Here is a 27,974-nt window from a genome sequence, read left to right as displayed (position 1 = left end):
ACTGCATAATTCACATGGCGTCATGTTCAATTTAGCACAACTGAGTTTAGGTTCAGTTTCGGCTGAACGTATCATATATCTTAGTACGAATAAGTTCAGGTCTAACTTAGCACCATTCTTGTAGCAAACAACGCTATTCGGGATTATCCAACAACAAATTAAGATTAATGTAAGGGGCACCCAAAAAAGGATCCAACTCCAGTACAGGCAAAACTGACAATGCATTTGGTTTCTTCTAGTACAAATCCAAACACCAGATAAACTTAATTGACTCGAGCTCTAAAGTGGGGGCTAGGGTCTTGTGACGCTTAGGAGGTGTTGGCTTGGGCCTTGTTGAGGATGACACCCTCGTACTTGACCTGGAACCACTTCATGGCATCCTCCTTGGTGACCCTGTGCTGGATACCAACACGGGACTTGCACCTGCGGCGGCGGGCAACACGGTACCCGGCACGCTCAAGGACGACGTAGAAGTCCATGCCGTAGATACCGGTAGATGGGTCATACCTGAGATAATGCAACAGAGAGATTGGTTATTAGTCATCAACAAAATGTAGACTTCATTAAGCAGAAACTAGGTAGGCGGGGGTAAAAGGAACCATCCCCTTCAAATGCGCAATATGTTAGGTGTTCTGAAATTCCTAATTGCTAAGGGAGGAGGAACTAGCCACAGATACAAACACGCAATGCCCACATATGCAGACAGTAAAAGACAACAACAGTAAAAAAATGAGAATGGCATTATATGCACAGTTTAAATCAAGGTGATACTTCAGGATACAAATAAATTGTCAAATAATGACAGCACAACAAAATGTCCCGTGCACCACAGTACTACAAATTTGACCATTGTGGGTACTGCACAAACATGCTGACTATGGAATAAATCAGAGACAAAATGTCAGACGCACCCAAAGAAAAGCATTTTGATTGTCAGGGACTCGAGCTAACATGGCAACCCTGCTACAAGCCCACACTAGACTAAAACTTAATGTTATATTACAGGCTGGTATGGCAGTGTCTGAATAAGCATACAATAGAGCTCGGAGAACAAAATACAGGAAATAGTGTCATGTACTATGGCTACTGCTACATGGAAAAAATTGGATGTCATCAATTCAATATGACCTGCAAAATAACCTTGAGCACTTTATTAGATAAGGAACCGTTCCAGTACATATAAAAGACCAAAATGAAGTTCTTGGCGTAAAAGGGAACTCCATGGTTGTGTGATTCGGTCATTTTAGCACATCAGCAAATGGATCAAGCTACCCAAAATCTACTTTATAGCAGATTCTCAAACTGTGTTAAGTTGTCATAGTGAGTAGCAACCAACATGCTGCACACATGAATGTACATCTACATGTTACTTCCTCTACTTAGTAGTACTAACAGACAAGCAACAACACCATCATAAAAGCACCCATCTGCAGAAATAAATACACCACACTTAAATCACCAGAGAGCAGAAATGGGATAATCATACTTGATGCCAAGATCAATGTGCTCCTGGATACCAAACCCGAAGCAGCCGGTCTCACTGAAGTTCCTCCTCAGCAGCTCGTACTCCTTGACCTTCAAGCCACTCTCCAGCAGCTGCATCGCCTTCTCTCCCCTCACCGTCACATAGCACGCAATCTTCTCATTACGCCTGATGCCGAACGACCTCACAGTGTACCTCGCTGCAATATCATAACACCATCGGTATCAGCACCTATACCGCCAACCCAAACCACAAATCATACTTGCATATCAGGTTTAAGAAAATCACCCTTGGAGAACACCGGTGACTGCCCACTCAGCTGCTCGAGCACCTGATAAACAATCACTGTAGGTTATTGAAGAGCCAATGGTGAAGATTGTGACAACTAATAGTGCTATGCATAGAAACGCCAAAGCAATTGACGATATTGGCCAGTCTCTAAATGAAACTATGCGAACAAAACATCTAACTACAACTGCTAAGCATTTGGTTATGGTGAAGATAAACATAACACAAGATTGGACGGCTTGAGGAGTGGAGGTTAACCTACAGCGCAGAATTAATTCTAATAAAAAAAAACAGAATGGAGCACATCTAGATGCGATTTAGACATACTGCGATACATATGCTGGAGTAAACCATGGAAGTATGGACCGTACCACAAGCGCAGAGCAAGCATATGAATTAGCGCGCAGAACCAAACAATGTATTTGTGGGGAATGGGCGAATACCTTGGCGGCGCGGGTGAGGCGATCACCACTCTCGCCGACGGAGATGTTGAGCACGAGCTTCTGAACTTTGATCTCCCGCATCGGGTTCGCCTGCTTCTTCTCCGACGCCTGCAATCGCAGACACCAAAACCGAAACCAACCCACACCGTCAGAACCGCACAGACGCGAGAGTCGAACGACTCGTTAAGAAAAGAAAACGGGATGGCGCTGAGCGCAGCGCATCTCCCGGCGGCGAGCTCACCATGGGGAGATTGGGGAGGCGACGGCGAGCGAGGTGAGAGGGTTTTCTGCAGCGCGGTGAGGGGCGGCGGCGGCGGAAAGAGGAAGCTTTGTAAGGAGACAAGGAAACCCTAAATCCTTATGTTGTGTACAATTACGTACTTGACCCCGAGCAATGCGTGAGGGGAGGGGTGCTTTGGTAATTTCGTTCGACGGATGGGCAAAAATAATTCCGTTGCCGGGACTCGAACCCGGGTCTCTCGGGTGAGAGCCGAGTATCCTAACCAGCTAGACTACAACGGAGTTGTGATAGCTTTGAACAGGTAAAACCTGAGAGATTTGAATTCGGGTAACACAGCTGAGAGATGAACACGTTGAAGTTTAGTGATGAGAAGCTTTTTTTTTTCGAGGAAAAATATTTTTCATTAAGAATGATTAGGTGACATTACAATGTTGAATCACAATATGTTCAATACAACTTTAATGAAAAATCTTTTTCCTCGCAAAATAAAAGCTTCTCATCACTAAACTTCAACGTGTTCATCTCTCAGCTGTTTGTTTGGGCAATTTTAGGTTATTTCTAATCTTTTCTTTGCTTTAATGTACGTGAGGAGGATATATCCTGACTTATGCGAACTGCATAAATGGTCTTGGTACAGCACCGATGTGCGCTACATGAGAACGGTGAAAGTTTTAGTGGAAAAGGAATGGCAAAGGTTCTCTTCTTGTATTGGTTTTTTTGTTTCCTATGTGTGATCCCTGTAGTACCACTAGCCTGCCAGATCACATCATACAGCTTCTTTCTATAAAAAAGACAGCAGATCATGTCATACGTTTCTTTCTGGCAAAATCCCATCATACATTTGAAGCGACAATAATCTAGTCCGCACATCTACAATAGGTCCCTAACATCTTCCTACTCTTGATCATGGACAAGCTTATCACATGATAACCCCTTTCAAACGATCAATCAGCTCACCCTTCTTTAACTTGGAGTAACCCCTCATCCTTCTCGCCCTCGCCAGTTCCCTCAAGTCAGCCACCTTCATGTCCTCCAGATTTATCATCCTTCCTTGTTCCTCTGAAAAATCATCGGCGCCACCATCTCCATCCATGCCTTGTGAACAGTTTACATCACGATGATAAGCAGATGTGATATCTAGAGCGCGAAAACAAACAGCTTGTGCTTCGATTTGTAACTCATATATGCTTGCAGCTGGTTTAATGAGCTCTAATGAGTCACACAAGTCAAAGTGAATTACACATCACAAATGCCCATTTCAGAGTGCAACTCCAGCATCGTTCTGCATAGCATGTAAAAGGCTGAGATCTCAATGCTATCTACCACATACCATATGATTGCTTCCTCTTGTCAACCTCTTCGACCGGGTCAGGCGACGGCTTCCTCGCCCTCCTGGAAGTTTTAGGCGAGCTCTCGGCAATGGAGGTCTGAATGTCTCTGAAGAAAGCAATGAGCTCCTCCTTGCTATGCTTTCTGACCGCGTCTGGCAACGCAGCCCCATTGGCCTCTGATCTGATGACACTGACGGTCGCGCATGGTGGGTGCGCAAAACCTTGCCGCGGAGCAGTAGAGAAGAGCAACCCGTCTGCAAGTTCCACCAAGTTCAGTAGCGGCACGAGATACAGTACTACAGTCTTTAGTTTGTCATAGAGCGGGATGAGACTATGAGAGAATGAGATGCTGCAGAGTCAAAATTTCATCAAGAACAAAGCTTCAAGAATACCAACGACGGGAAGAATTCAAACACATACAAATTAGCAAGTAAAATGCTCCTTCCACTCACCTTTGTGAAGCGCAAACGGTGAGGCAAAGGCGGTCTTCCGCAGAGGGTTTGGATACATTTGATGATGCGGTAAGAGCATGCCTCCTATTTCTTCTTTCTCCACCAAAGATTAGCAGAACTGTCCTCCAATGGCGACCTGCTTCTTGTTCTTCTTCCTCCTTTTTTTTCTTTTGAGAGAGAGAATGGAGACCTGCTTCTATCCAATTCCTCACCACATGCACAGATGAGACTTGAGAGATGATTCAGACAGGGAAAATTCGCAGAAACGCCCTTCACAAGAGAGAATTCCTGATGAGCTATTCTTGGGAAAGACTGAAACGTCAGTAGAGGCCCCCTTTGTTGCAACTAGCAATGTGAGGGGGCAAAGGGGGAAATGGGCGACATAATCCAGAAAGCTATCCATTACCAGTAGCAGCAAGGAAGCAACCAACCCAAACTGCACTCAGAATCACGGCATTTCGCAGCAAAATCTTAACTATATCAACTACTTCCTCCATCCTAAATTACATTGCATTTTAATTTTTCTAGATACATATATTTTGCTCTGCAGATTCTTAGTAAAGCTTATGAATATAAAAAACTAAAATAACTAATAATTTAGGACGGAGAGAGTAGTTTGCAGCAACTGAAGCTGCCAAAGTAGTCCAAGGCAAAGCGTGCATCAGAGAGATCATTCTGAGATAGTCAAACAGGCCCCTTAATTATACTGCTGATAAAATATGAGTGATTTAACTGCAGTTATTCGTGGTAGCATATATAAGTACTCCTCCAACTAGCATGTATGGTGTTCCAGAACCATATTGCAACCTATACGAGCAAAAAGATAAATACATCTCAACATCTTTTTGAAAAATTTTGCGTACCATTACAGCGCACAAAGGTTTTCCTTGAAAACCATAAATTCATTTCATCATACAACGGTCAACGAAGATATACATGCCGAGTCTAGCTAGAAGCCTGTGGAAGTACAAAAAATATCACAACGAAGTAAGATCTGTCTCGTAAGAAAATAATAAATAGTTTAGCGGCTTCATTCTGTCCTGCAACTGATATTGCAAAGTGCTAAACAATAATCTTGAGCATCGACTCAGAGAACTATCTGCTGCAGGCTTGGCATCATGTCTCTGGAAACCGGAGTCAGGACCAACTCAAGACAGACAGATGGCCAGGCAACATTCACTATCTCAGAAAATTATCCAACAAGCTGATGGGCCCCATTAATCTAACTACCGAAAATTGTATACTTTGACCACCTTGGATGTGTCGCATACAATCAGATTATCTGAATCAGTTGGCGTAGTACACAACCAATTTACCTGCAAAAAAATTATTGAGCCTAAGAACTCCATTTTAAAATGCAACAGATATATTTTGTTCTGAACTGTGCTCGTAACTAGACAAAAAACTGAAGGTTCAATTCTGACCTTTTTCTTCACATCAATATCCAACACCAATTCAGCATCGCTGTTTGTTTCAGAAGAAAATCCTTTGGACCAATCCCATATCTTCACTGATGCATCATTGCCGCCTGAAACAAGGAACTTTCCTTTCTCACCAAATGCTGAAAATGCTCTGTTAAGCAGCTGATTAGTTTTTTTTTTGGAAGGAGAGATGTAAGTGATACATCAACAGAATGGACTTACACACAAGACACAGCTGCAGTATGGCCACCCATTGTGAAATCAAGATGGATCCTTTTCACTTGACTTTGATTACTGCTTCCATCTCCAGGTTCAGTTCTTTTTGAACTCATTGTTGAAGTTGCTGTCCGAGGAGGTCCTTTCGATTTAGCAGGTGCCAGTTCATATTCGAGATCAACTACATCAACAGCACCATCGCCCCTTGCAACAGCACAAACTTTGTAGAATCCACCCAAAATGCCCTCTTCAGAAACTGCTAGCGAATGAACAAAAGCAGGGTTGAAACATTGCCCTGCACTACCGGAAGAACTGCCATTTTGCAATTCAGGTGATCCTGAAATTCAATAATAAATTACTGTGTTGATTGATCCAAATTGGGAAGTATTTTGAGGTGAAAACAACACCGTGTACAGCTTTGTAATGGATCAACATACTTTTTAGCAAGGTGAATCCACTTTCTAACAAACAATAATAGGGCTCAATTATCATGCTTAAAGCAAATATATTATTATTGTAAGAATATTTTATTATAAAAGACACAAATATAACTTGGAGCCGCTTAAGTAATGCAAGCTATTCACAGGCATTTAATATAAAGTAATGGATGTACCATAATCAATAGAAAATAGTGCTCGCCCTTTGGAAAAATCCCACGCAGCAAGCTTCGAGTCAAGGCCACCAGTGATTGCTGCCAAATGAAACCTATCTTTAGTGAGTATGAAACACCGAAAATTTTCTGCATTAAACAATCCAAGAATTTTTTCTAGTATTTGCTCCCTAATAAGTTGACAAAACAATGCAACAAGACTACAATATTAAGCCAAAAAGATGTAGCACTAACCGGTCCAAGGTCTCCAAGGAATGAATTGTACAGTGCTGCAAATCTGTACAAAAATCATTAAGGAACAACTGATGTACAGGTTGCATGAAGATGAAAACATAGTACAATTTAAACATAAAATGGTACTGCTACTCGAATCAAAATTATTGAAAGCATCCATTTAAACTAAATAAGGATACACTTGTGTGGGCTTCCCTCAACCTTTTATACAGACATTTCTGAGTGGTATTGACAATCTGCAAAATGAAACAAGGATCTCAAGAAAAAAAATATTAAACAGGAGTACAGGACAGCCGACCAATGTGCTGCACATTTCTTTCTTCTAACTTGAGAGGCACACATTCTACTGTACTCAAGTTCTCAGACTATCAATCCACTTCTCATTTAAGGTTTCAAAATGAAAGCAGAAGTAGATAAGCCAGTAAAATTTGCCCATAATGACAAAGTTTCTTATATCAAATATATAAGCCAGTAAATATTTCCATAATGACAAAGGTTCTTACATCAATCTTATTTAGTATCCTAACTGCAAAGGTTGTGCCTAACTTTGGGTGCATTAGCTGTGTCGTTTTGGAAGTAGAACATTTCAAAAGAACTGCCATACAATATTTTTATCACTTAAAGCTGGAAAAACAGTGCACCACTGATTTGTTTTACTGGCCCCGAAAAAGAAACTTTTTCACCACTTTCATGCGACAATGTCAAGCCAACACCAAATCACACATGGTATTTCATATTTTTTAAAAAAAAATGGTAGAAACAGCAGTAGTCTTCAACATTTATGTGCATACACTTGCAACGTACTCAATACCTTAACATCCCCACTGTCATCTGCAGCAGCGAGAAAACCTTTAGAGCTGACAGCAATCTGCATCAAAAGTGGAAGTATCATATTCTGAATCTTTAGCCCAACTCAATGTCATTATAAAACCATGAACTGAACTGTACAAGAAAGTTTACACGGTGACAACAGCAATTCATTCTAAATAAAGAATATTTTGTAGTAGCAATGTAGAATAGCACACTACCTGATTGATTTCATCTCTATTGTAGTTATACGTCTCTAATGGCTTCGATTGAGGTCCCTACAAGAAAATCACTGTAATCATGTTACTGACAAGAAACCAAGGTACATGCACACTAACTGAACTGTAAGTTGGATCATACACCTTCAAACTAAGAACAAAAAATTGGATGCTGAACTTACCATACGAACATCAAAGGATAATATTTCATTTCCAGCAGAGGCATACACAAAGTCTTCATTTCCTACATGAACAATAAAATTTAATTATAGATGACATGCCCACCAAGTATTTGATTCAGGGATGCCCATATGAATATAATCGGGTTTGGAGGGCTTACTGACCTGGTTTAAAGCACACCGAAGAAATTGGCTTATTAGCTGCCTCAATGGTCAAAAGCACATCTTTGGTGCGCAAATCAAACCAGCAAAGACATCCATCCTAAGGTGGTAGGAGAAGTCATGACAACATGAGAACTAACCCAAGGGCCAGACAAATAAGAGGGGACAAATAGTACAAAATCATATGCTTAAGATATTGCAAATTTGGAGTAGAATCACCATCAGTGAGGAATTATTCAAGGAAAGAAGACCTACACAAGGAAAGCATCTAATAGCCTATGAACACAATACCACAATTTCCCAGCATAGTGATCAAGTCATTATTGACGCTTTGTTCTCTTCTCTGCTTACCGGTACTTTCTACCGCCTGAAATTCTTTATCCCTCCCAACTGATACTGTCTAGTTAGCATGAAACTTTTGATGATGTGATAGAGGAATAGCCTAAAACTCATGGTGTTGCACAAGGTTGCTACCAAGTAGTTTACTTCCATGGAGACAATGGCCATGGTCACTGAACACTAAAAATTTATCCGCGCTGCTAATTGCACAATGATATTGCCATTCGGCGCATCTGCAGAATGCAAGAAGGAACCGCCCACAACGTGCAGTTAACGCCAAGCTCGACGTGCCGTGAGCGAAACAAAACCGTTATATGCTGGCGCATATGGTTTCCCCACCCAGTTTGGCAGTGACCGAAAAAATTTAGCCGAACTGCTCCCTGCTACAGATCAAGCAGCGCCGCACTGAAGCTCAAAGGAGCACCCAGCAGCCAGTGCCCATGAGGTGTTCGACTCGCGTCCTCAGCGGAAGACAGTTGCCCTGCGACTCCCATGCCCAATTGCCCTGCGACTCTTAGCAGTTGGAGGGCGCCCATGGACCAGGTCTCAGGGACGCACTCCCAAGCGGGACGCTGGTTCTACGGCACAATCTTCTCGGAGGAGTAGAAGACCAGCGTGAGCAGAAACGCGTACCTCGCCGGCGGACGCGACGACGCCCGGGCGGGCGGAGGACGCGACGCAGCAGGTGACGGCGCCCTTCTTGTGCCCCCGCAGCCGCCGGGGCTTCCGCTCCGCCGCTGCCTCCGGCGCCGGCCCAGGGACCACCGCCGCCGATTCAGCCTCCGACATGGCTGCGCGTGGCTGGTGAGGTCACGGAGCCTTTTTCCGTTGTCCCCTTCGCCCCCGAAGCTGAACCCCCTGGAGAGAGGTTGTAGGGAAAGGAGCACGGACCGTGCGATGGGAAATTGGACGGTCCAGATTCCCCCAGTTTGGGTCCAGTTTCCAAGTGGGTCTAGCCGGCCCGGCCCAATGCGGTTTTCATTCGACAATAATTTTGGTGGCGCATTTATTTAGGAAGAAAATCAGCGAAGAACTTTTCAGCAAAAATCCCTCCAGCCGCTGCAACTAGCGTTTGTCATCAACATCAAGGACGTGCTTTCTATATAGGGTGGGGTGGTTGTTTTTGCTATTACTGTACTCCTTCCGTAAAAAAAAATGCAACTCTCATTTTTCGTTTTTGAGAGTCAAACAATTTCAATTTTAATTAAATTTATATAAAATAGTGGTAACATTTATGATACAAAATAAGTATTATTAGATTAGTCATGTAATATATTTTTATACTAGATCTAGTTGGAGATATAACTATTAGTTGTTTTTTATATAAATTTGATCAAACTGACTTTTCGAGAAGCGAGAAGTGAGAGTTGCATTTTGAATAAGCGAGAGTTGCATTCTTTTAAGGATGGAGGGAGTACTTCGGTAGAACATCATGCTTTCTTTTATTGTTTATATGGCCTGGCCGGCCGGGCCGACACTTACGCGCGTGCGGGTGCCTCTAGCTGCCATCTGTTGCTTATTCCTCTCCTCTCCATTTTGTTTTACCATTTGTTTTTGGGTGCCTGCCTTTGCTCTCTCTTCTAATCTAATAATATACTCGTGACAAATGTCTTGCTGTCTTTTTGGAATAAGAAAGAAAGAAATGAAGACGAATATGCAAGTCGTCGATGATTTGGGTCGTCGTTTCATTTTCTCACAGCTGTGTCACATTAGGACACCCCAAAGTTGCCATATCTCAAAGGCAAATCAGTCCCCGCCCTGTCTGGCTGTCTTCCTCTCCAGACGCCGCATCTTCCGTTTCTCAATGGCAGCCTAGAGTTGCACGAGAGCATGGCTGCTTCAGGCTTTCTCCTCTTCGTCGTCACCGGCACCTGTCTAGCCCTCCATACCTGCTCTGCAGTTGGCTCGCTTGGCCCTGCTCCCTCAGCGGGTTGCGGCAAGCCGCTGCCCCTTCGCTCCTCCGCCCCATCGCAAACCCGGAACACTACACCATGGAGGTCTGTCCTTCTGTGCCGGTTTCTACTGTGTTTTCCCTTGCAACACATACAGCTTTGGGGTCCACGCCATTGCCAACCAGCAGACTTCCGTCGACCTCTACACCGACTCGATGCTCGTTGCCTGGTCCGCAAACCGTGACCGCCAGCTCCAGCACAATGCGGCCTTCAGCTTCGCCGGCGACGGTGATCTGATTCTCCGGGATGCCGATGGCAGCCTTGTCTGGTCCAGCAACACATCAGGCCGATCTGTCGTTGGGATGAACATGACGGAGTCGAGTAACCTGCTACTCTTCGACCACCACAACGGGACGGCCAACGGTTACTCCCAGTATGTCCTCCATCAATATGACTCGTAGAAATCAGTTCTACTTCACCCTTCGCCCTGATGGAGTCTATGCTTTTGCTGGGTATCAAGAGCCACAGCTCTACTACAAAAATACTCCATATAACGATTCTTATTTGGGGAGAGGTAGACAGACATACGTGACTCTCATGAACGGGAGCTTAGCTTTGGCTGATTCGGCGTCCGGTGATGGGGCATATCCACTATATTTCTTCCAATTTTCTCGGTGGCTTCAGCGTGTGAGGTTCGACTCCGACGGCCATCTCAGGCTGTATGAAGGATATCCTGGAAGAACTAGACCCGTGCAGATACCCATCCGTTTGTGGAGATTATGGTATGTATCTGCTCCAGTGGCCAGTGTTCTTGCCCGATGGCAAGCAGTACAAGTGGCAGTTACTTCAGACAACTGGATGACCAGAAACCAAATCTTGGTTGCATCCACAACACTCCAATATCTTGCCAAAATATAGAAGATCATCAACTGATAGCAGTCCATAATGTTTCTTACGTCAACTGCATCGATCAGAATGCTGGAGCGCTCACTGATGAAGAGAGTTGCAAGAAGGCCTGCTTGGGAAACTGCTATTGCAAGGCTGCTCTGTTTGGGTACAACACAGATGCTTCAAATGGCTCGTGCTTACTTATATCACAAGTCCTCTCATTGATGGGATCTTTGTCTGGTTCGGCATTCCTGAAGGTACAGATCACACGCCCACCAAGATCGGGGAAGAAAAGAGCTGTTCTACCGTTTGCAATTGGAGGGGGCATTGCTGGCCTTGTACTGATTGTGATCTCCTTTGCGATCATGCGATGGAGGCAAAATGGAGACGAATCTGATGAGGATGAGTTCGGTGAACTTCCTAGAATGCCAGCAAGGTTCACTTTTCAATCGCTCCAAGTAGCAACCAAAGATTTCAGTAGTAAGATTGGGGAAGGAGGGTTCGGCTCAGTCTTCAAGGGAGAGTTAGGCGATCAACTGGTTGCAGTAAAACATTTGCCTCGAGCTGCTCAAGGAACAAAGGAATTCCTTGCTCAACCCCAGACAATTGGCAGCCTTCATCACATCAATCTGGTAAGGCTAATTTGTTTCTGCACTGAAAAGGCACACAGGCTATTAGTCTATGAGTACATGCCAAGAGGATCTCTAGATCAGTGGATCTACCGTGGAAACAACAAAGCTCCACTTGATTGGCACACGCGGCACAAGATTATAACTAACATCGCCAAGGGTCTATCTTATCTTCATCAGGAGTGTAGGCAGAGAATTGCTCATCTTGACATCAAACCACACAATATCCTCTTAGATGACAACTTTGAGTCGTGTGGTTACAAGAATTAGAGGCACACCTGGACACATGGCGCCTGAATGGTTGACGTCACAAATCACCAAGAAGGTTGATGTCTATAGTTTTGGTGTGGTAGTCATGGAGATCATCTGCGGCAGAAGTAATCTAGATTATTCCCAACCTGAACGTAGCATTCAGCTCATCAGCTTGCTGCAGGAGAAGGCAAAGAAGAACGAGTTGGACGATATGATCGACAGGAACAGTGAAGACATGTATATACACAAGGAAGAAGTGATTGAGATGATGAATCTTGCAATTTGGTGTCTAGAGAGTGGCAGCAATAGAAGGCCTGCTATGTCGTTGGTGGTGAAGGTCCTGGAAGGAGAAAGGCAAGTGGAACCAAACTTAAGAGTATAACTTCTTTGATCTAAGTGCTACAATTGCTGTTCCAGTTGGAGGGACCAATTTGTCAACTCCGCCTATAGCATCAGTGCTTTCTGCCCCGAGGTGAGCATTTGAAACTATGTTCAAAAAGATATTAATACTACAAAAGGACATAACATTTGAAACTATGTTCAAAAAGATATTAATACTACAAAAGGACAATCTACGTTGCAGAAAGTCATTGATAGTGTGTTACGTCTTTTGTTTCTTTTAAAAAACATACAGCAGATATTAGAGCTCAGTGGTCTGATCGTTTACAAGTTGATTGCACGTTTACATAAATATGATGTCTTGAAGTTCTGAAGGTAATGACTAGCCTTCTTTGTAAGACCTGGGACCTCTACTATATATGTAAATTTGAAATGAACCAAGGATCAACACAGAGTAATAAAAAATGATTTTTGCACGAACTATTCATGGTACTAGCATCGTTCCTTTCTGTACAACGAGTCAACAACTTGTTTAGATGCAGAGGAGCTCTGTGCGAGCAAATCACAGCATAATTTTTCCTGCTCTGCTTGCATGGCCTCGTAGTTCCAGAGCAAAAAACTCGATGCAGCATTTCATCGAACAGGTGGGCGGCGAGCCAACGGCAACGGATTGAGAAGCGGAGTTCGTCCAGGGAGATGATCGCCTTGGTCGCGGCAACGGCGTGACGAGTGCGCGCCGGCGAAGCGCGCGGAGGCGGAAGGCGGCAAAGGGCTGGCCGCGCCCGGCGCCATCGCGGCGGCCGCGCAGGGGCAGAGCGCTAGAGCGAGCAGGGCGCGGCTGGCCAGCGCGAGCCAGTAGGTGCGGAAATAATCCACGTCGCGCGCGCGACCTGGAGGCGAAGCATCACAGAAGCGTTGTCTTTCTCCTTGAGCTTTATTTCCTTTTATTTTTTCCTGTTTCCGGCCCACGATCGTCAATCCATCTGTTTGTATGTATGGTGCATAGAATTTTGTGTAAAGAAAGGTTCAAGTCCATAGTTTTCAAATTATCTATCCAAATTAAATTCTGATGGCATCTTGTATTTCTAATGAAGCAAGAAGGGGAGAGAGGGAGAGGACACGCACTCCTGTTTCTGCCGTTGAATGGCAGGCAAACCTCTCTAGCGGCAGAAGCAAATCAGGGCAAGCTGCTTCTGACGCTTGGGCCAGCACAACGAAACCGGCCTTGTGGTTGCCCGGCAAGGAAAAGAAACATACGTACGAGTATACGACTCCGATCCAAAGAACAAGAACAATCCTTCTCACAATCAGCGCTGAATATATATCAAGGTTTAAATTAGCCGGCTATAGCTGCTAGAAAGGGCAGCCGTTATGATATTTAGCCCGCTAAATGCCATAACGGCAACCCTATTGCTAAACGTCTTAACTGGCGATTTAGAACCATAGTATAGGCACGGCGTGGCGATTTAGAACCATGGTATAGGCACGTGTAGAAGCAGGAGAAATCTTAGAGACACTAGTGTACGAATATGTCGAAAGGATCATTGGACAACTGGATCTATTTCCAAGATGCGAATAGGCCTCTTGATTGGCATACACAATGCAGGGTTATCACCGATACCGCCAAGGGCCTAGCTTATCTTCATGAAGAGTGCCGGCAGAGAATTGCTCATCTGGATATCAAACCGCAAAATATCCTCTTAGATGACAACTTCAGTGCAAAACTTTCTGATTTTGGACTAAGATGATTGACAGGGATAAGAGCCAAGTGGTTACAAGAATGAGAGGCACTCCTGGATATTTAGCTCCTGAGTGGTTGACATCACAAATAACTGAGAAAGTTGACATATACAGCTTCGGTGTAGTAATGGAAATTATCAGCGGGAGAAAGAACCTTGACTATTCCCAACCCCAAGAAAACGTTCTCTCATTAGCATATTGCAAGAGAAGGCAAGGAATGATCAGCTGGAAGATTTGATTGGTATGAATGGCGATGAAATCCAAATCCACAAAGAAGAACTGATCCAGATAATGAAGCTTGCCATGTGGTGTTTGCAGATTGATTACAACAAGAGGCCTCAAATGTCGGTTGTTGTCAAAGTATTGGAAGGTACAATGAATGTGGAAACTAATATAGAATTCAACTTTGTAGCTATTGCTCCAGGCAACCTTGGCAATGATGGGAAATTGTCTTCATCAGCTCCGCTTCTAGCCTCGCATTTATCAGGTCCTAGGTGAAATGAATCTATTCCGGGCAAAGATCACATACAGAGTATTTGTATGCTCAGAATTAACTATGCTTCTGCTGCACAAGATAATATATTCTGATGTATGTGAATATTTTCCAGTAGTTTTCTCATAGCAATCTAGATACCATTATGCTTTTTTTGTATGGACTAGATGAAGAATATAGTTCAATTTTTGGGGTGCCAGTTAATTTTCTCTATGGATAAAATAAGAATCAAGTTTATATATAGAACCAAATAATGCTAGAATTAAGTGTAAGCACTGGCAACATGAATTTATGTTAGATCTTTGTTGCTGTTAGGATTTGTGCCTTCTTTTCAAGAAATAGTAGTAGCTCTGAGCATTATTTGTGGTTAATAACAAAAGACTTAACTAATATTTCACAAATTTGGAGAACATACTTGCAGTTGGTCTTATAGCTACAGGCCTGTTCTACTATTTTGTTGCATGACATTTTTTCAAGTGAAGAAATTGCAACATATACCATGTGCAGTACGTGAGCAGTAGGCAAATATAAGCAGGCAGAAAGGTAATGGACACATGAAGTTGAGGTAGTATTATGTACCAGTAATCAGTAGAAGGCAACATCTATAGAAAAAATGCTACCTGAATAAAGAATTCTTGCTTAGATATACTTCCTGAGAAACCATATTCATTTTCACTCCTCTGGCATGCACTTCTAGTTCGAGATGCCCTGTTGCTAGTTGTCTTCATAGTGTGATATTTGTCCAGCAGCAAGAATTGCAGCTTGCTTTCACTGCTTTCCTGCTAGAGCCAATAGAACTATATGAGGAGCCTGCCACTACTTTCCATTACTTGACATTGCAAGGAGCCTGGAGCTGAACACATTTAGCTGATATGAATTGATCTTTCTGAGTGAGAGGATTAATCTAGAAGCATCTCTGATAGCAACAATCATATGATGCTGCGTTCGAGAAAACAATCATATGATGCCGATCTTCATAATGGTACTTCATGGGGCTCGTGTAGCGCGTGATACAAACCTTCTCAGCATTATCCAATGACCATTCCCTGCACCGACCAAGTAACAACCTTGCCAGCGAGCTGAAGTGTCCCCTGCCTCTCCATATCCTCATCCACCCGGTTTGCATCCTGAAACTTAGCACACGATCACCATACATCACATAGTCCCTGCTTGCACAGTGGTTGCACCCAATCTTTTGCATTCCTCGAGTACCCCAGATGCAGCACAAAGCTGGGGAACTGGAGATAGCTGTAGTGCAGAGTCCTCGATGTGGCATTTCGTCGAACAGGAGGCCTGCAGCCTGACGGCAACGGGTCAGGAAACTAAGGAAGTCAAAATGATTCTGGTAAGATCGGAATCATTTAACCATGGCTCAAGATCGATCGGGCGGCCACCAGTGCTGGAACTCAAGAACAGCAACTAGCTAGAAAGGCATGGGGATGGATGGTGAAATCGATGGAAATCTCTCCCAGCCAGGTGAGAGACCGACGCGTGGCCGACACGATGGAGCAGGGTCCGCCTGAGCCTGACACGAGCACCGCTTCGGGTTCCTCCCTGTCCAGCATCTCGAGAGAGATGGAGTGCGGGGGGGGGGGGCTGGGCTGGAGGGTCCCTATGTCGATTAATTAGGAGTTTGAACCGTGATTAATGGTCATGATTCAAAGCAGAAGGTTTTTGAATTTAGTTGAGCAGGTTTCTGAAAAAGTTGCATCGCCCCCCTTTAGCGCGCGCAGTCGCGACCTCGTGAAAGGACCAATACTAGGCCTAGAGGGAGGTGAATAGACCTTGTTCAAATTTTCATGGAAACCTTGGCAGAAGAACGTCAGTGGCTGGATGATCCGGCACAAGGTCGGATCTTCCGGGGGTCGGATGATCCAGTCTAAGGTCGGATCTTCCTGCCGGGAGAAAATGACCAACAACTAAATTCAAAATATACTTAACTTTTGACAATTTCCTTTGAATACAAAGTTGGTAAAAAGGTATTGCAAAGCCTATGCAGGAATCCAATATAAAAGATCTACACCTATCTAGTAGATCGGGTCGAAATAAGCTCAAGAACGATATGAACAACAATAAGTAAATGGAGACACAAGATTTAATCCGAAGTTCACTCCACAAAGGAGCTACGTCTCCGTTGAGATGCTCACAAAGAGCCGGCCTGTCACTGGCCCCAAGTCTCTCACAATTAACCACAAAGGAGGATTGAGTTACTTACTATTGATCTCACAAAGAGATGGGTAATACAAACTTTCGGGAGCTCAAACCACAAAGGAATGGGAGCTTCCCGGCACCTCTAACCGTCTAGGAGCTGGGCTCTAAGAGTAACAAACGCAAATCGACGAATCAAAGGATGCTTCAAATGCTTCTTGAGATGAACAAGTGAAAACCCACGAAGTGCTCTCTTCCCACACCCCAAATCTCACTTCCTCTCGATCCCTAGGTGAATCTTTGCAAGAATCAAGCTCTTGGATGGAGGGGAGAGTTGAAATCAATGCTGTGGAGGGGGTGTTAGGTCGTGGGAAGCAGCAGCCATGAATGAGGGGGTGAGAGGGTATAAATACCCCACCCACCTCAAGTGACCGTTATGTGTAAATCTGAGGGGTACCGGATCATCCGGCCTAGGGTCGGATCATCCGACCCAGCACTCTCTTTAAGCACGAAAAGCTCTCCAGAATTCCCAGGACCGGTTCATCCGGCCATGGGTTCGGATCATCCGACAGCCAACAGAAGGTTTCAGGCATATAGGCCGGATCATCCGGCCTAGGGCCGAATCATCCGACCCAGGGCTGAGGGAAACAGCCAGGCAGACCGGTTCATCCGGCCTAGGGCAGAGGACATTGGCTGTCAGGCCAGATCATCCGACCCAGATAAATTTGGAATAAAGTTTTTCTCAAAAAAAGTATTTCATCTCAAATTGAAGCACTTTGACAACCTGGATCAATCAACCGCATCCCCTTTATAGTACGGTGATCCTATACTCAAATTCAAAATGAAAATTTGAATTAAATCACCAGTGAACTCCACCACCATACATATTTGAATCGGGAACCTTCTTTTCATCTTCTTCTTAATTCTTTCATTTTATTCCTGCACACAACTTCATCAAAGCATCATATCCCAAATTGTGATTGTCAAGAATCACCAAAATGAATTAGGGGCCTAGATGCACTTTCACCTCGCCGTGGCGGCCATGGCTGCTCCGGTCCGGCACCCACCCCCGAGGACTCAGGAGCGTGCCTCCGTGCTCAAACCGTATCCATCCCTTTCACTGCCCGGCGCACCCAAACGACCAGAAGCGGAGAAAGTAGGAGACGAGACGAGACGAGACGAAAGGGATCCCATGGCCATGGTAGCTGAGGCCGGGACGGCCGCCATGGACAGCGGCACAGAGCTCTCTAGATGCGGTGCAATGCCCGGAAAAAGCAAAGGAGTAGAGACAGGCAACCATCATGGATGATTGGTGAACGCACTCCCATCCCGTCTAGCCTGTGTGGGAAAACCGCGGAAGGATGTCGTGGGGCGGCGTCCAGCATGGTCCATCCGAGGAAGGGCGACGGGGGGCGGCTATTCCTTCGTATCGTGGCGAGGGAGCGGGCTTAGCAGCACAGAGAATGGCGGCCGCAGCCTAAAGGAGCACGTCGTGGGGGCATGAGAGCATGAAGCCTGGGCGGCGTGAAAAATTAAGCATGGGCGCCGCGCGTGGCATCGAAGGTGGACAGCGGGTGTCGGAGGAAATCTCCAGCGGGGTGGCGGAATGCACCCGCCTAATCCTAGTTAAGGATGGGTTTGGAGGAGACTTAAGAGCGCTTGATCGATTGCGGATGAAGGCAGGAAAGACACGAGGATTTTAGAGTGGTTCGGACCGCCGGAGCGTAACACCCTACGTCCACTTGGGAGTTGTATTGATTGTAGAAGTCTGGATCTTGCCAGCTTGTAAACCTGTGAGCCTGTGAGCTTGTCTAAAAACTTGTGTTCTAATGAGTGCACGCTCCCTTTTATAGTTCAAAGGAGGTGCTTACACTGTACGGGGCCCCGACAGGTGGGCCCGGCCAACAGGAGCCTGTTCTATGAGAGATATGGAGATCTTCATCTCCAGCTCCTCTCTGTAGTTCTCTCGATCGAGAAGTTGATGTGCATATCTACAGCCAGGATATGGCCATGTGCAGCCTTGTCTGCACAGTGACCACTGTCAGTGTTACCCAACAGTGTAGCCGTGCTGCCACTGTTGGGTGAGAATCTGTCAGGCGAGGGAGCAGCGCTGACCCGCCGCGCCGTTGCCTCCGCGCGCACTATGGCAGAGCACGCCTCGGCTCTCCTATCACAGGCCATCATCACGCACGCGTGTGGCGCCGTGACGGGACTGTATGCCGCTTGCGCATAGTATACGGTGATACGACGCGCCGTCTTGGAAACAGGCGGGCTTACCGTGGTATCAACCTACCTGCCCCGTGTGTCAGTGGCAGGCCATACTTTTTGACTTGGGCGCGCCCGGCCCACCTACCAGCATTTAATGCGGTAGTTGGGCTAGAGACCCGCGAAGGGCCTCCTGCCACGGGCACGTGGCAGGGCCAGCCCCGCTCCCACCGCGGGGGCGGCACGTGGCGGCACCGGACCCCGTCCCGGGGGGAGGGGGGTCCGGGCCCCCGAGGCCGGTCGGAGCGGTCAGGCCTATGGTGGTGTGGCCTCCACACGTGGTGGCCCCGGACCTCCCCGGGGAGTCCGGGTCCGCGGGGGCCACCCGAGAGCCTCCCTGCCTTCATGGGCACGTGGAGGCCCCGGACCTATAAGAGCACGGGGAAGGTTCGGAGACCATGATCCCAGCTGTCAGGCCCGGGTCGTATGCCACATCACCTAGAAGACGAGGGGAAGATTACGGATAGTGAGACGCTAAGGGCCTGGACACCCTAGCAGGAAGTACCCCTGTCCGTATGTACCGACAGCGGGTGTTTGACGAAATGCGTGATCTCAACTCATCGATGGCCCAATTGATTGTTATGATCTAAGGAATCATCTTATGCACCTGTATGGAAACTACCATGAAACCATAAAAATATGCATTACTACCATGTTCCTGTTTTGCTGCGATATACATGTCAATTTAAGCAAATTCATTGTTAGATCTGTTTTGCTCACATATTTCTGCTGGCAATCGGTTTCTTAGTACCTGTTAATACAATTCATGCACCAAAAGGTGGCCGGGGAGCATGGTCACATCGCGGGCCTTTCCCGACCGTCGGATTTGCCAGACGGACGGTCCAAATAGTGTGAGTCCTAGTTATTTTGCAAAAAAACCCTCAACCTTTAGTGCAATCAACTAGCAATTTTGCCTTCTCTCTCAAGCAATTTTAGGGGAAAGCGCATAACTTTTCTCAAGATCAACCCGCAGTCCAACCTTCCCGGTTCAAGGAAATTTGCAAAAAAACCTTGAGTTTTTATAAAATCAAATCAAACCACAACATGTTCCATTCGTTACTTCCACACAAGCAACATTATACGTATAATTTGAATACCAAAACGTGTTGAAATTAAAAGTTGTTCAATATAAAATTTGATAAAAAATTCAAAAACTACAACTTCACTATAGAGAAAATTTTAAAATTCAAAACGCTTTCACAATTCGGTTGCACAAATGCTCCCTTCTATTTGCTGAAAATCAACCCGCAGTCCAAGAAATTATTCTTGAAAAAAAAATCTGCATATCTTACGCAACTAATCCGCCACAATCTGAGACTCTATTCTTGTAACGAAACTACGAACCCTGTATAATACGTCATTTCTAATACTGACACTGCTTGCATGAATAAAGTAGCACAACAACATAAGATCCTATTTTGCTAAAAATATAATATCGTATCACCGTTCTTCTATGGCTTAATATGATTCACGCATCAAAAGGTGCCCGGGGAGCGTGGCCACGTCGCGGGCCTTTCTCGGCCGTCGGATCGGTTGGGCGGACGACCTAGATCGTGTGACTCCAGGTCATTTTGCAAAAAAGCCCTCGACATTTAGTGCAATGAACCCGCAGTCCGGCCTCCTCTCTCAGGTAATTTTACGGAAAAGCGCATAACTTTTTTTTAAAATCAATCCGCAGTCCAACCTTCCCAGAGAATTTTGCAAAGAAAACCTTGAGTTTTTATAAAATCAACCTGCCATCCTGGTCATCTCTCAAATTTTAATTAAATCAAACCACAACCTATTCCATTCGTTACATCTACACGAGCAACATGATACGTACAATTTGAATATCAAAATACATTGAAATCAAAAGTTGTTCAATATAAAAATTGATCAAAAAATTCAAAAACTACAACTTCATTATAGAGGAAATTTTAAAATTCAAAATGCTTTTACAAGGAAACTTAGAATACACCCCAACCTTTTGAGTCGCCCTTGTCAGAGATACACATATATATACATCCCTATTTTTTCTCATATATATATATATATCACACAGTCCCGTACCGGTCGGTCGTCGCACGCCTACGTATGTACGTGCACGCAACACAACGAGGACCCTACCCGATGACAGGAGTGGCCCGCATGGCAGGGAAACGAACGGCGCCCGCGGTCCTCGGGGGCCGTAGCTCAGGCCTGGTGCCCTCGAATGGGCCGGCGGCCATACCACGGCGTAACTCCGACACGAGGCCCAGTTCTTTTTTCGTGGGCTGCGTTGTGCTGGCTTCGCTCTCCATTGTCGTCCGCCGTGGCAGCCCCGTGCGCTCGTTCCGCGTCAGCCTGCGCGGCCGCCCGTCGTGCACCAGGCCGCGGGGCCGCCGGTAGGATCGGCCGATGCCTGGGGCCGGCCTTCCCGGTGCGTGCGCTATCTACAGCCGCCAGGAAATTAGAGAGGCGGGAAAACCGCCGCCGGTGGCTCGGCTCCAATCCAAATCCCGCGCGCGCCTCGCCGTCCTCACGGCTGCTCCCCATCCCCTGATCCGAAAACCCTAGTCCCGCGGGTTCTCGAGCCCTTCGTCGCCCCCCCCCCCGCGGTTCTGAAAGCCCTAGCCGCGGAGGGTTCCAGAACCTTCCGGCGCGGGAGGATGGCGGGAGGGGCCGTGGACCAGTCGCTGCTCGACCTGCTGCCCCAGATCCACGCCCTCTTCTCCGACCCTTTTCGCGTGGTGAGTGATGGAACCGATCCCCGCTCTGTATTCTCCTCACCGTCTCGCGGCGCGTGGCTATGCTGTTCCGTTGATTCCTACGGTTGGGGGTTAGATATCGTGGATTCTGTCGGTTTTGTTGCTCATTTTGGCGTGGTTAGGACCAGGTCTTTAGTTAGTGTCGTGGTAATTTCAGATGATTTTGTTGACTTTTTTTTGCTATGCTCTTGTGGTTTAGTTTGGGTACCACTGCCTGATTCTGTGGGGAAATAACTCAATAGCATTTTGTACTGCACTACTGCATATCTGTTGATTCAGGGCACTCATCCTTCTTAGAATAAAATTAAACAATAACGAAAAAATGACACCAGTTTCATTGATGCTTGCTCCTGTATAAGAGTAAGATATGATTTACTACAATTCCTTACTGAAACCTGCGGATGCATTGTCATATAAATTGGACTTGATTTGTCTAATTCTGTTCAGCTGGCAGTCTCACAAATGATGAAATAGCATGAGATATCTATGTTTGATGAGTTTATCCACAGTTTGGAGTGATTAAAGCGCATTGTGTTACTCGAACTCAATATGATGATCAGTGATATGCCTTTGCCACTTGAGATTGTTGTCCTCCATTGTTCTATTTTGTTGCTGTAATTGTTTTCCCCATGCCAATGTTCCAACATTTTATTTGTGCTTCTATAACAGATTTCATATAAATGGCTTAGTCGGAACTTCTCTGTATCATCAAATGATGCCAAGAGGTAACATATCAGCCTTATTATATTTTCCCTGGAAAACTGTAATATCATGAGCATGAGTTGTGTAATTTGCAAATTTCACTCAGGTTGCTTCAGGAGTTTGTCAACAAAAATGGAACAGACCTCCAAGTGATTTACAGTGTTTCAGGGTGGCTGAAGAACAACCCCCAAAATTATTGTGTAAAACTCACTTCAGGCCCAAAACTTGAAGGTAATGCATGGCTTTCTATTCTTACTTATGGTACGTTTACAAAATTATTGTTTCCCCTCTAAGATAAATATCTTGAAAATTGGACCTGAAATGTTCTGCGTCTTTACTCCCCAGTTAGCAGTTATATGCTGTGTTTTGTGGTGTCAAACGTCTTACCTGAATTGTTGATATCTTTGTTCCATGCAGAAGCAAGACAAGCATTCGAAGATTCTTGTTCTGTTCAGGTCTACAGTATCCAGGCTAGTATTCCAAAAGATACCGCCGTACTTTGGAATCCTGAATTTGTGCAGGCAGAAGAACTTTTCAACCAGCCTTTTGATGAAGAGAACTGTTTGAGAGATAATAGGTGTTGTTCTCTCAGTCCCCCTTTGTTTTCCTCCCAAGTTTCAAGTAGGCATACCTAGAAAGGAATTTTAGGGAAGACATAACCAGATGAGAATAATACATAACTAAACACACAAAGAGATGGTGATAGAGTATTACATAAAATAGCAAAAAATGTCAAACATAGCATCCTGATGCAAACTTTGTGTTTATATGCATGTTACTTTTATCCCTGATTACTATTCTCAACTATGCACAGGTTTTGTGGTGTTTTGAATTATTTTGTCAAGCGAACATCCAGTGGGAAGCATGTGAGTTCATTGCCACCAAAGCCCATAAATAGTGCTGGGGCAGCTGCACAGTCAAAACCTAGTATTGCTCCAAAGAAGCAGTTTGTTACTGCTCGGCAGCAAGATTTGCCTGGACTATCTAGTCCAAAGCAGGGAGCAGGCAATAAGTCTGAGAAGGATAATTCCACTGTATTTGACAAAGCTGGCAATGCTCTTGTTGTCAAAGAGCCATCAGTTTCTGCCCATGCTAACAAAAATAAAGCTCAGAACGGCAAGGTCATTCCAGGTAATGGTGGATCGCTGTCTAACATGTGGGGCCGTGCATCAGCAAAACCGAAGCCTCCAGCTACCACTAATTCTACAGCTGCAGCAATTGTTGCAGGTATTGTCCCACAAATTTTCATATTTAATTATTTTGCTTTACTTTCTTGTGTACTACTACCAGCACACTTGTAGTCCTTTAAACTCAAAAAACACATCTAGTCCTGTATACTATTTGTAGCATACTACTGTATATCTCACTCTCTGTTAATATTTGCAGCTACTGCTGATGCACAAATATGTGAAAAGGAAGAAGCAGATGCAGATAGCAGTGATGATGAACAGGGAATAAAGTACAAGAGGGGTTCTAGCAGTGCAAGTGACAGAAAGAGAAGAGCGGTATTTGATTTTTCAGATGATGAGGAAGATGACAATATTATAAGAATTGCATCTCCTGAGCTACCAAAACAGCATGCCCTGGACCCAGTTACCGAAACTGCTGAAGACACTGAAGCAAATCCAAAGAACTCAGAAAATAAAGATGATTTACCAAACAGTGTGAAAGATTGTTCAAGGGGGGTGGATTCTGAGTTCACTTCTGAATGTAAAACTAAAAGTGTCAGTACTGTGAACCATTCTGGGATTACTTTAAAGGAAAAGAGCAGTGATCCTCCAGTCAATGATAGTAAGCAGGATTCCACAGCTGAGCCTGCTTCCACCTCGCCGAAGAGAAGAAAGGTTTTGAAGACACGTATAGATGATCGGGGAAGGGAAGGTATTTATACCAAGCTCTGTAAAAGACACTAGGCATACTCAGTCTTTCTTTTCTTTTCTTATGCTTACTGGCGAGTGCAAAAGCAAACACAGCAATGAAAAAGGAAACTCCAATGCTGCACACCAATACATCATGATTCTGCTGACATGCTGTGTTAAAATGTTGACCTGGTGCAAAATATAATTTTGAAAACTCTGCTAAGAAAAGAATAATTTTGACAAGCTATAGTCAAATGTTTTAGTATCAGAATGTTGGAATTTTTTAGGTGATCCAGTTTCTTTTATTTTAGTCTGGTTGCATGAATACAAAGTCCACATTTTCTTATATGTGCCAATTATTTATATTATTGATATCACTTATCTTTTTGCTGGTTATCTCATCTGCTTTCTCATTTGGCAGCAAGATTCATGATTCTAATGTTGTTGAAGTTTTGCTTATAATTTCTTATAACCCTTTCAGTTACTGAGGTTGTTTGGGAGGGTGAAGCTTCTGCAGGTGACAAAACAGAGAAGAATGTGACCACTACTGCTGCAAGCGGGTAATACACGTGTTTTTATTTTGTAACATGTGAACTCCCATGATAATCCTGATCTACAAAATTATATCTGCATGTTTATACTTGAAACAGTTCAAGCGCAGTTGGTACTGGAAGTGAAGCAAATATTGTTTAAAGCTTGTTCTAGTGCATCCATTTTCGGTTTCACTGCCCTGCTAAAACCTACTGATGCACCTCTTTAACCACCAATTTTCTGTCAGGGCAACCCTTTCAAGCAAGCCACAGCCGGCAGCAAACTCTGACAAGAGCAGAGCTCCAAGCAAGGCAGCCGGCAGCAAGAAACCTGCGAAGGCCGGCACCAAGCAAGGGAGCATCATGTCATTCTTCAAGAAGGTATAGAGCCTGCAGTCTGCACACGCTTATCAGACGCGACCTTGTCCAGGAAACTGCATTCAGCCACGGAACTGGAACCCCGGCCAGACGTCTCTGAAGTGGCTCCTCTACCTGAATCACGTCGTCAGGTCGTCGAACGAGGACCTGTGGAGGCAGGCGTCCGTTAGCTGTATCCTTTTGTTGTAGCAAGTGTAGTGAGTAGTGTTGGTTGAATCAAAGCAGATATGACGTTTAGGAGTTGAGAGAATGTCTTGCTGTAGATGTGTGCATATAATTGTGCCGCCGGCGACTCGAAACGTTTGCACTTTGCACGGTGTTGTGCTGTCTGGAAGTGGAGGAGGAAGCACTGTTGGGTATCTTTGTCTGGTTCGTTAGAGCAAACACTGGAAGATGTATGTGTGATGGCCAACGATATGGGCCTCTGAAAAGTTGGGCGGGCGCTCCGTGCTCGTGTGCCAGGCCCTGCCTGCGTTCACCGTCTTGTCAGATCCTGAGATTCAGGGTCTGTTTGTTTCCCACCCTCTAAATTTTAGACCCATCACATCAAAGAGAATCTTGCTATTTAGAAGTATTAAATAAAATATGTTTATAAAATTTTTTGCACAGCTGGGTGCTAATTCGCGAGACAAATTTAATGAGCCTAATTAATCCATAATTTGCTACAGTGATGCTACAGTAATCATCCGCTAATCATGGACTAATATACCTCATTAGATTCGTCTCGCGAATTAGCGTTAGGGTTCTGCAATTAGTTTTATAATTAGACTTTATTTAATACTTCTAAATGGCAAGATTCTCTTTGATGTGACCCATCTAAACTTTAGACCCCAGGAAACGAACACACCCTCAGGGTGTGGGCGTGAGCGAACTCTGACACGAGCACTGTTCCGTGCAACACCTGCCGCTCCATGCCCCATGATGATATATCATTGATCGATCCCTCAAGCAAGTATATCCAATCCAAGTATCCAACTGGCCAACCAACTCTGAACTTTTGGCGCTTGCTAGTGTATCTGATTGTGCTGCGTAAAGCCAAGGGAACGAGAGAAGTAAAGGAGGCGCTGCGTGCCACGAGAGGAGAGGAGAGGAGAGGAGTGAGACGCAAGGAAAGCGGGGGATACACACCATGATCCTGTCGTCCCGTGCTCCCGTTCCCAAGTCTTCGCTCGGGTCACACCCAGAGGCTTCCGGCCGCGTCCGCCCGTGCGCGCGCCGACGCCCTTTATCATGCATCCAACACCGCGTTCGCGTCGACATGGCTCGCTTAGGTACTTGCCAATCAAGCTGCGATCTGGTGGTGGCGCCGCTCCTTCAACGGCAGGCATGATGACGCCACGCCACGCCACGCGACGCAGGCAGCTTCGTTCGCGCCATCGCGCGACGCTTAATAAACGGCGCGCTTATCCAGTAGTAGGAGGAGGAGGAGGAGTATCCGATACTGCTCACCCAGAAGTAAGTAGGTAGGAAACAATCACGGATGGAGGGGGTACAGTGGCGTAGCACGCCAGCAACAACGACACACGGCAGCGAGACGATAGGGCGAGAGAGAAGAGCTGCCTTTGATTTGATTCGAGGACTGACGATCGCGAAGGGCTTCAACTCCTCGCTCCTTTCTAGCACAGTTCAACTCCTAATCTAATCACTCGTTAACTTGGCTGCCGCTCGCCACTCGCCACCCGTGGTCCGTTTAATGATTTGCAGGCTCGTGATTTTGTTGGGGGATTAGTTACTGTTACATCATCATCGGCGTGAGTAAAGTCGGCCTCAAATGCCATCACGTAGACAGTAACTACGTCCAGTCGTCGTCGTCCAGGACATGTTTGACGAGACACTGACAGGTGGGACGCTGCCCCGGGTGTGAAAATGCCCCTACTATTACTGTCTCGGCGTCTCCAGCTACCAGCTGTCGAAAGCACAAGAGAGGCTTCCAACGGTGTGGGGCCTCCTGGGCGAGCTGCGGGCCATGGCTGGGGCGGCCCCACGAGTCAGGCCCACGCCGGATTGGATTTTGGAATGGAGCAGGGAGGGGCACATGGGTCTAGTGTACCGGCCGTCAGGAGGGGGAAGGAGGGCGCAGACCGTGCGTGGGCCCCCACCCTGACGCCCGCGCGCGCGCGCCGTAAAATGAGACAAGCGGAGGCCGTCGTGCGGTGCGCCGCAGCCGCTGTGTGTACTCCCTGCCATCCTGACCCCACGCCCGACCGAACCGAACCGGCTCAAGCTAGGGCACCGGCTCGAGTTCCATGGATAGTCTTGCCGAATTACAGGTACAGCAGAGGAGCGAGGATTCGATCACTTAACAAACACTCAGCGCGCGCATGTGAAGCCCTTCATCTCCGTGAACAGTGCCGCCAGATCTGTCAGCAACTACCTTTTTTACTGAATCAAATGGGCAGAGGGCATGACGCAACTACGTCCAGCCAAAGGGCCAAACCAATCACCATCGTCCAGCCCAACCTTTGCCTTCATGGCACAGCTGCTCTAGCATAGCAAGGACGATCGACGCCAAGTGTGACAAACTGCAAACTGCTCAATCTCCTTTGCAGTCGCCGTACATACAAGGTATACATATGCATGGTGGTATGCTGATAATGAGAATAGCTATATATATATATATATATGTGTATGATGATGACTTAATCATGATGACGATGTGTGATCGGTTGTTGGTGGCGCGACAACCTGAATATACTAAGCACTTCATTC

At 45.6% G+C, this 27,974-nt stretch overlaps 4 protein-coding genes, 1 non-coding gene and 2 pseudogenes across 8 annotated transcripts; 3 read left to right on the top strand and 4 right to left on the bottom strand.

Moving 5' to 3' along the window:
- Positions 1-94: 94 nt before the first annotated feature.
- Positions 95-2,613, bottom strand: LOC112895508 (60S ribosomal protein L11). The gene is made up of 5 exons (XM_025963459.1): positions 2,456-2,613; positions 2,215-2,322; positions 1,772-1,814; positions 1,487-1,682; positions 95-507 (listed from the first exon to the last, which is right to left on the bottom strand). The coding sequence occupies exons 1-5, from the start codon at positions 2,456-2,458 to the stop codon at positions 309-311; spliced, it is 549 nt and encodes a 182-aa protein (XP_025819244.1). The 5' UTR covers positions 2,459-2,613; the 3' UTR covers positions 95-308.
- Positions 2,614-2,663: 50 nt separating this feature from the next.
- On the bottom strand, positions 2,664-2,736 carry TRNAE-CUC. The gene has a single exon. It is a non-coding gene; the product is annotated as a tRNA-Glu (tRNA).
- Positions 2,737-3,216: 480 nt separating this feature from the next.
- Positions 3,217-4,503, bottom strand: LOC112894471. Its single transcript, XM_025962196.1, has 3 exons — positions 4,239-4,503; positions 3,786-4,040; positions 3,217-3,550 (listed from the first exon to the last, which is right to left on the bottom strand). The coding sequence occupies exons 1-3, from the start codon at positions 4,315-4,317 to the stop codon at positions 3,375-3,377; spliced, it is 510 nt and encodes a 169-aa protein (XP_025817981.1). The 5' UTR covers positions 4,318-4,503; the 3' UTR covers positions 3,217-3,374.
- Positions 4,504-5,108: 605 nt separating this feature from the next.
- Positions 5,109-9,291, bottom strand: LOC112891385 (WD repeat-containing protein 53). Of its 4 annotated transcripts, none has more exons than XM_025958229.1 (11): positions 9,058-9,289; positions 8,089-8,185; positions 7,927-7,988; positions 7,748-7,804; positions 7,531-7,587; positions 6,899-6,955; positions 6,720-6,762; positions 6,489-6,566; positions 5,882-6,131; positions 5,663-5,810; positions 5,109-5,554 (listed from the first exon to the last, which is right to left on the bottom strand). In XM_025958229.1, the coding sequence occupies exons 1-11, from the start codon at positions 9,211-9,213 to the stop codon at positions 5,465-5,467; spliced, it is 1,095 nt and encodes a 364-aa protein (XP_025814014.1). In that variant the 5' UTR covers positions 9,214-9,289; the 3' UTR covers positions 5,109-5,464. The 4 variants fall into 4 exon arrangements, 3 of the variants coding, with proteins under 3 accessions (XP_025814014.1, XP_025814013.1, XP_025814015.1); XM_025958228.1 differs by having other exon boundaries at positions 5,882-6,212; positions 9,058-9,284; XR_003228543.1 differs by having other exon boundaries at positions 5,518-5,554; positions 5,663-5,766; positions 5,882-6,212; positions 9,058-9,291.
- A 1,548-nt stretch (positions 9,292-10,839) lies between these two features.
- Positions 10,840-12,900, top strand: LOC112895966 (annotated as a pseudogene).
- Positions 12,901-13,047: 147 nt separating this feature from the next.
- Positions 13,048-16,034, top strand: LOC112892864 (annotated as a pseudogene).
- A 5,338-nt stretch (positions 16,035-21,372) lies between these two features.
- LOC112895474 lies at positions 21,373-25,743 on the top strand. Its single transcript, XM_025963428.1, has 8 exons — positions 21,373-21,778; positions 22,466-22,521; positions 22,605-22,729; positions 22,916-23,075; positions 23,313-23,725; positions 23,885-24,379; positions 24,839-24,917; positions 25,136-25,743. Exons 1-8 carry the CDS (start codon positions 21,698-21,700, stop codon positions 25,272-25,274), a joined length of 1,548 nt encoding a protein of 515 aa, XP_025819213.1. The 5' UTR covers positions 21,373-21,697; the 3' UTR covers positions 25,275-25,743.
- Positions 25,744-27,974: the final 2,231 nt, after the last annotated feature.

Source organism: Panicum hallii, chromosome 5 (assembly GCF_002211085.1).
Source record: "Panicum hallii strain FIL2 chromosome 5, PHallii_v3.1, whole genome shotgun sequence".
Classification (NCBI taxonomy): Eukaryota; Viridiplantae; Streptophyta; class Magnoliopsida; order Poales; family Poaceae; genus Panicum; species Panicum hallii.
The sequence above is the reverse complement of the archived record's forward strand: the minus strand, read 5'-3'. Positions and strand labels throughout refer to the sequence as shown.